Source organism: Curcuma longa, chromosome 5 (genome assembly GCF_044706935.1).
Source record: "Curcuma longa cultivar G26 ecotype Majalengka, Jawa Barat chromosome 5, ITB_CL_G26_1.1, whole genome shotgun sequence".
Classification (NCBI taxonomy): Eukaryota; Viridiplantae; Streptophyta; class Magnoliopsida; order Zingiberales; family Zingiberaceae; genus Curcuma; species Curcuma longa.
This window is the reverse complement of record NC_133865.1, coordinates 12,747,655-12,755,755: the sequence shown is the minus strand read 5'-3', so window position 1 is coordinate 12,755,755 and position 8,101 is coordinate 12,747,655. Positions and strand designations below refer to the sequence as shown.

The window sequence follows — 8,101 nt, the reverse complement described above, 5'->3', positions numbered from 1 at the left end:
CTTCTTATTTATATCTTTCTACGAGGATATCTACTATCACTACCTTTATACCTTTCTATAAGTATTACCGCAACCCTTTATATCTTCTAACCAGTACTACCAATGGGTCTTACGCCTGAGATTATTCTTTTGTGGGTTCCTTCTAGCAATGGATCTTCTTTATGAGTTCTACAAGTCCTTTTGTAGAAAGAGTTATACATCCAAACATGCTTACAAGATCAGGAGGCAAGAGAAAGTGTGATGATCCATGAAAGAGAATTAAATAATATTACATGTAGGCTACAACATTGGCCGATAAGAAACAACATAAACAACTTACAGTAGAGTTTGGTTCGCCAGGGTTTAACTCTTGTTTTTTGCTTTAAACCTTGCTAACATGGTTCCGTGTATTTGTCATGGACCCATCACCAAATTGTCTGGAGTAGTGTAATACATATTTGATGGATTTATAGGATTTGCCTTAAATGTAAATCTGTTGTCAGTATTTTCTCCAGACTCAGAGATTCTAGGTTGCAAAGTGTCATGATACAAAGAGGTAGCTTGCGTTGCCCCACCCTTCTGTTCTATTTCTAAAAACTGATGTTCTCCATTTGTGATGTTACCTAAACATGGAATGATCCCAACACCGAGATCCAGGCTGATAACAGGAGTTCTGGTACTGCAGTTCCTAGGCAGAGTACTCATAGAACTGTCATCATTTGTATCTGATGGCATGGATGCATCCTGGTTACTTAGCCTTGCAGCAGGTACATCATGATTGTGTTTTCCTTCATATGTTGTAATTACAGCTTTTGGATCATGTGATGCCCTCTCGACATGTTTCCTGACAGGGCAACCAACATTGGTGCACTTGTAGTAACTCCTGCAAGATAAAGGAATAAGGTTAAAAAAAAAAGAGAGAGATAGTGAAGAACTTAGAACTGAAATGACAATTTCTAGTAACTTCGAAGATCCAGGTTTCATAGTCCAACAATTTGTAAGAAGAAAGCAACTGTAAAACAGCTAAAATTTTCAAGTAATAGGATGATACAAAATCAGCAATTAAAAAATACCATCATCATGATAACCAATACAGTTATATAATAGTAAAAAATATATATACTACTGTCTTCAAAATCAGAGATTGATTTCTTTGGACGATTAGTGAAAACATAATAGAATCCAAGTCACTGACTTACGAAGATATGTTGTAACTTAATGGACATTGATTATAATTACAGATACCAAGTTAGCACAAAGGTCCCTCATGCCAATGATACTGAAACCTCCTACTCTGCTAAATGCACACATTGGACGGATAGTAGCAACAAAGAAAACATGTTGCAACAAGATTCATGTTGTGTGACACAAGATTGCCAGCACTTTTCTAGACAACAGATTCATTCCCTTCTGAATTTCATATAAGTATGCCCAGCACAAGATAGAAGTCAACTTGGGCAGGAGTTATATGGACAGCATGACTCAGCATGTTTTATGACTTTTTAACACACATGCCAGAACTATGACTCAGCAAGGGAATGCCCAGATACATGAAACGTCAGATGATACAAAGTAAATGATAAACAGACAAGCAGTGAAGTGCAAAGGAGAAAAGAGTGAGCTAGAGTAATCTTTCAGATAGTTTTCATTTGTTAATTTCAGAATTAATCAATTTAACAAATTCTTTGAAGAAAAATATGTTAGTTTCACTAACGATAACAAAGCTTCATCTGATTTGACTATCTGTCAATATTTCGCAGAATTGCATGTATAGCAGTTTAACAATTTCGACTGTGTTTGTAGCAGGGAAGAAAAGTGGAAAAGAGAGAGAAAGTAGTCAATGGGGAGGGGATCACAAAATTCCTCATTTGTGTTTCCCTGATAGAAATAGGACGGATTCTTTTCTTTATAAAATTGAATTAAACATAAATAAAATAAAATAAGATAAACAAAATAAAATTGATTTTGAATTTTTCTTGTTAGTTAAACAGCCGCATTTTGCTCAAATCAGACTTGTCCCCCAACTTCAGCAGAAGCAATGTTGGTCATAACTGAGAAAATATTTCCCAAGTGGTTTATTTCTAACCCTGTGTTCCCCCCAAGGAAGTGAAGGGAAAAGTGTGCCCTACCCACACTTTCCTTACCCATATTGCTTTCCCTTATTCCTTCATGAAAGACAGCCTCCACTCATATTTGGAAGATGATAAACTAAAGATTGATCATCTAGCCTCAAATCATTTTTTTCAAAGAATACTAGCTGCTAATTTATATCCTAGGCATGCATGCAGATAAACCATACTGTAATAAGTCCACGAAAGTAATGGAGTAATACTAGCTAATACCTAAACCTTGACCATAACCATGGTATTCTATCAATAGCTACCTGTAATAAAAATAAAAAGAATAACATAAAACAGTCAAACATTCCGAGGAATAATAATACTATGATACACTACTTAAAATGATCTCTGAAATCATTCCCAAATTTCCATTTGAACATGAAAAAAATCCTATGTCACAGGGCAAATAAAACAAATATAAACTAGAAGTGACAACAGATCAAAAGGAGCATAGTGTACCATAGAAATATTAAACTACCTTGGATTAGGATTTCCCTTAACTACTTTCTGACCATATTTCCGCCAACGGTATCCATCATCTAAGATATCAACTTCACTAACGGTTTGTACTACGACACGTGGTTCACGGTTCAGTTTGCCAATCGAAGCAGAATCAACATAAGCACTTTCCATTTTCCTGCTTATAGACATTGCAACATCAAACTATTGGTTCATAAAATTGCAACATACAATTAACTTTGGGATTCATCAATTAAAGAGGGCACCTGCGCTTGGACTCAGGATCACCATCTCCAACTATCTCGTCACAATTATTAGATTGCCCACCACCAATTTTGACATCGTGTTCACTGATTGATGCTGGAGACATTTCACTAGCACCATTAGGATCCACCTGTTGAGATATCTGGCAAAGCACATTTTCTGACTTATCTGAAAAATGACAGGCTTCAGATGAAAGAATATTTAAAAATTTTCAAAACGTGCAACATTATTCACTTATAAAATACTCTTACCTTCATCGGCCACTAAAGAATAAAAAATAGGAGAATTTTCTTCTTCTTGGTTGGACATTGAACCGATTGCTGAACGACGGTTAATCTGAGGTTTAGGATGATCATGTTGACCTCTATATATTATTTCAGTAATTTTCCCATCATGAGAACGTTCTATCTGCTTCTTCATTTGGCAATTAGGATGTGTGCATTTGTAGTAACTCCGAGGATATTCACTTCCTTTAACATGTTTCTGACCATACTTTCGCCAGTTATAACCATCTTCTGCAGATTTTTCAATTATAGGTTCATTCATATCAGAGTGTGATATATCTGCACTTTGATCTGACCATTTTGCCTGTTGAGTCTCAGTAAAATCTGTTTTAACTGGTGGACAAGCTGCTGATGTGGACGCTTCAATAGCAGAAGTTGAAGCACCGACTAGTTGAGCTGACTCATTTTTTGAGGGAAATCCAGACTGACCTAGAGATTGACTTGAAATCTGCAATGCCCTTTCAGGATTAGCCAATGAACTTGACATTAAATGGAATAGAATATAATTGCAAAACAACTGATGAGCATATTAAATCTAAATTCATAAAAATTAAACAGACAAAAGAGCAAGCACAGGGAAATTCTAGCATATTAGGATGCGGCACATTCAGGAAATTATAACTTACAACTCAGGTGCAAGGCTTCCCACATATAAGTTCCTCACAATTAAACAAAGCTAGGCATGTGATGTCCATTTGTATTATTGGGTTGCAAGGATGCAAACATAGTCCCACATCTAAAACATGAAAAAGATCATGGATTTAAAAAGGATATAAGATATCTCTATTGGCATGAGACCTTTTGAGGAGAGCCCAAGAACAAAGCCATGAGGGCTTAGGCCCAAAGTGGACAATATCATGCCATTGTGGAGATATTTTGATTTCATCGGTTCTAACAATTGGTATCAGAGTGAGGTCGCTCTTCACCAGACTAACAGCCAAAAGATGATCCAAACAAAGGAAGTGAGTGCTCCCGTGTCTGGATCAAGATCTAATCATAGTTGCGGTTAGACAAGAAGTCCTAGTAGGTCGGGTAGACCAAGGGCTGCTAGACAAGAAGTCCTAGTAGGTGCTGGACCCAGTGTCTGGATCAAAAGGACCAGACAGGAAAGATGGTGCTTTGTTTAAGACACAGGTTAAAAGGGTGCAAACATAGTCTCACATCTAAAACACATGAAAAAGATCATAGGTTTAAAAGGATGAAAGATATCCATTGGAATGAGACCTTTTGGGTTGAGCCTAAGAACAAAACCATGAGGGTTTAGGCCCAAAATGAACAATATTATGTCATTGTGGAGATATTTTGATTTCATCGGTTCTAACATGTATTGCTTAAATATTCTCCATAGTTACAATTGGGATAGCATTGCAGTAAAAGATATATGCTCTAATCAACTTTGAACTTATTTAAATTTTTTTAACAAAAATTAAGCAGGAGTCTTACAAGACCATATATCCCAACTGTATGGCTTGAATCCTGGCCTCTACAATCAAAGTTCTATGAAAGACTACACTAATAATGCCTAGGTTAATTACATAAGCTTCAATTATGTTTAGAATTTCTTTGATCTTCCTTTACTAATCATAACTTTAATTAATTCAACTAGTTTAGAAGTGGAATTTATATGTTTATTGCCCAACAAGTTTACCCCCCCCCCCCCCCCCCCCCCCCCCCCCCCCCCCCCCCCCCCCCCCCCCCCCCCCCCCCCGAAAACATGATGAACCACTTGAAATTTTTATCCCTTGAACAATAACTTCATCAATCTTTAGAGCTAGATAATTGAGCTAAGTTACCTTTAGAGATTTTCTTTCCAACCAACTCAACTAACCTTTAGTCTTTTCATTTTTTTTTTTGTTATTTTTCAAGTTACTTATCATATAAGAATTTTCATTTTTCTTAGTTTGAAACCTTAAGTTGTAAAGTTTGTCTTTTCAAATATTCTATGAATTTATCACTCAGTCAATGCTAATTTCAAACTAAATTCTAGAACCAAACACGGGAGCTGAATTTTGATAGGCATTAAACTATTTCAAAATAAATTTGTAATATTTCTTATCTATATGCAATGAGCCTACTAGTTGCACTAATAACTTAAACAACAAATTGTTTGTAAGAGTAAATTAGTTATTGCAAGAAATAAGATTACTTGCCTAAATATCGAGAAATATTCCGATACAATTTAGCATATAACTAATGTTATAAGTTGGATAATTTTTTTAGTTCTTAAGAACTATGACCACAAGCCTAGATCTAATTAACTCTGATAGGTAACTCTTTAATTAACTTAAAGTAAAGGGAAAATATTTACCAATGCCTAGTAATCTTACGAAGACCTAATGTTTCACTATTCCAATTTTATTTAGAAATGCCTAACAATTTTGCAAAGATTTAATGTTTTAACTTCTCCAATTTTGATTACCAATGCCTGATAATTTTGAAAAGATTTAATGTTTCTATTCCAAATCCAAAAGGCAAAATTACACTTTATTGATCTCGAAACATAGTTCCTTAAATAAATAAAGCATAAAAAAAGTTTGAGATTTGTATTATTTGATGATTAAAATCTTTATTAATATCACACAAAACATAAATATACAGTTTCATGATTATGTACATGTACAGCTCTACAAATTATCTACCTTACATATAAACAAATGGAAATTACCAAAGGTCTCAATGAAGATGAGCTGATATTGTAAGATGCTTTGACATGGGGTTTAAACTCAAAAGCTCTGGAATTCCCTTCATCACTTGAACTGAGGTTTGAAATATCTATTGGAGACATTGATGTGCCTAAATGAGCATTTTTACCCAATATAGAGGGCATATTGAAGGTTCCTGTAGTTGGAGAAGGCTCAGCCTGCAGAAAGGGGATTACCAAGGTAAACAAACCATTATCTCCCTATTCATATGATTGAAACATACATGTCTTACACTACTAAGAAATACAAAAGGCTCAAGCTTTATTTATCTACAAATCCTTTATCAACTGTGGTATCAACGGATAGAAATTCAAAACTTTTTATTCCAGAAGCCACATAAAACAAAGTAACATTTTGAGTAAGGAGGCACTGTGTACAAACAGCAACAAAAATATTTTTATCTTTATGATTTAAGGATAACCAACTAATTGATGAAACCCAAGCAAGTAGATGAAATCCAAGTCATCCAAGTCATACGTGATTGAACTACCATCCTACATTCACAGAACTCAGTTTAATAGCATGTCATATATGATATCCAAACAGTTTTTTTAGAAAAAAAAAAGTAGAAAAGTTGCTGAAAAAATTATATCAGACTAAAATACTTTAAGGTCAGGATTGTAATAACCACAAAACAATTTTTTATGTTAGTATGGGCAAACTTCTATCAAGAAAAAAATGGCACATTGTATGAATAACTCACCACCCAATGGAAGCAACGCAACACAAACAGTTTAGACCATCTTACTTGATTTGGAAACTTCTTTGGTGTTTAAGAAAAATGGCAAACGTTAAAGGCTTAAGTGCATACCAGTTTTGCTTGTTTCTTTGTCCAAATTCTTACTAGTTTTCAAATGCCTTCTTCCATTTTGAATCCATCACAATAAAGCAGCCTAAAGACTACTTTATAAGTAACATGATTTCTAACTGACACGCACAACAGCCCAAATGACTGTTTTCCAATTGATTCCTCAATTAGAAATTTTCAGGAGTTACAGATACATTCTAGCTTTTCAACTCTGTATCATAATCATCTGCTGTTTAAGAAAAATCTCATACAAGTATGAAGAAACAAGGAGTCACAAAATATTGGTTCTAAACCTACCAGTTTATGAGAAAGGCATCATGTGGAGGCATTTAATAGAAGGAGAGGTTCCCAATCAAGCACAACGCCGAACCGAGTACTGGGATATTTGAATTATATAAAGTGACGAAACAGAAGGGAATGAGGCAAGAAAGAATCAGTTTAAAAATTATGGACAATGGGATTCCACCAAACATTGCTTTCAACATAAATTATTTCAAAAAGTAAAGAAAAGAGAAGCCTCTCGAGGCACTAAAGACAATAACGTCTAGATCAGATTAATCAGTTCGAACTAGTTAAAAGCTATTGAAAGGCAGAATATCATACTGAGCCACTTTTACTAATCTAAAAGGCACAAAAAATACATTTTATTCTCGTAGGCATTCATGAGTGGAAATTTTGTTTATGATTGAGGTGTGAGTTTTTCTGTCATGCACTGACGCAGTGGTATGCTTAATCGGTAACTATTCAAATCTCATGGAAGGACATGCTTCCTCTTGCCGAACACAAAACTTAAAGACTGAAAATTTGAACCCCACCCATCAAGACTATCAGAAAGGACGCAAAATCGAAACATGAAATGGAAAGAAAAAAAAAAGTAGAAGGTAAAGTAAAATAAAAGGAAAGTGAAAGTGAAACGATCTCGCACCATCCTGTTAGTGATGAGAACAGGGGATTCAAGCAGTGAGGAGGGACTAAATCCGGGAGGAATTGTAACGCAAGGGGAACGCACGATCGGAAGCCGAGCCGGAGACATCGACTTGTACCTCGCCCCGTTCAATCCAGACAGAGAAGACGGCCCAGGATCCGGCTTCTCCACAACCCCAGTCCTCTCCTCGCGCGTCCCGCCATCGTTTCCGGCGCCGGAGCACTCGGATCGAAGCTCGGGAACCGGCGGACTACCCTCGGCCGTTCGGCAGCTGAGATCTCCAGAAACGAGCTCAGTGTTCGCCTCCATTTCAGGATCCCACAAGTCCGCCGTAGACAGTGTGCGAGCGAAGAGCAGGGAACCCGAAGCAACCGGGGACGGCTAGGGGATTTAGCGGCTCTAGTAAGGGTAATTTTGGTATTAGATTGCTTGTTAACCCATAATAGTAGTACAGCTGGCAGCAGCAGTGTGGACTTGCAAGGAAAATGAAACTAAAATACCACATCTATTTATTTTAATTACGATACGGTCCCTATTCGTTCACGCGAATGTGCACCCGA

At 36.2% G+C, this 8,101-nt stretch overlaps 1 protein-coding gene across 1 annotated transcript; it reads right to left on the bottom strand.

The window, feature by feature from the left end:
* Nucleotides 1–231: 231 nt before the first annotated feature.
* Nucleotides 232–7,889, bottom strand: LOC141829252 (WRKY transcription factor SUSIBA2-like). Its single transcript, XM_074716683.1, has 6 exons — nt 7,542–7,889; nt 5,772–5,966; nt 3,074–3,554; nt 2,825–2,990; nt 2,578–2,736; nt 232–862 (listed from the first exon to the last, which is right to left on the bottom strand). Exons 1-6 carry the CDS (start codon nt 7,848–7,850, stop codon nt 394–396), a joined length of 1,779 nt encoding a protein of 592 aa, XP_074572784.1. The 5' UTR covers nt 7,851–7,889; the 3' UTR covers nt 232–393.
* Between the last annotated feature and the right edge of the window lie 212 nt (nt 7,890–8,101).

Coding starts and splice junctions, on each gene's coding strand:
- LOC141829252 (XM_074716683.1), bottom strand. CDS start 7,850: ATGGAGGCGAACACTGAGCTCGTTTCTGGAGATCTCAGCTGCCGAACG. Junction 5,967..7,541: donor TTCTCATCACTAACAGGATG/GTGCGAGATCGT, acceptor CCCTTTCTGCAG/GCTGAGCCTTCTCCAACTAC. Junction 863..2,577: donor AAGGGAAATCCTAATCCAAG/GTAGTTTAATAT, acceptor TTTATCTTGCAG/GAGTTACTACAAGTGCACCA.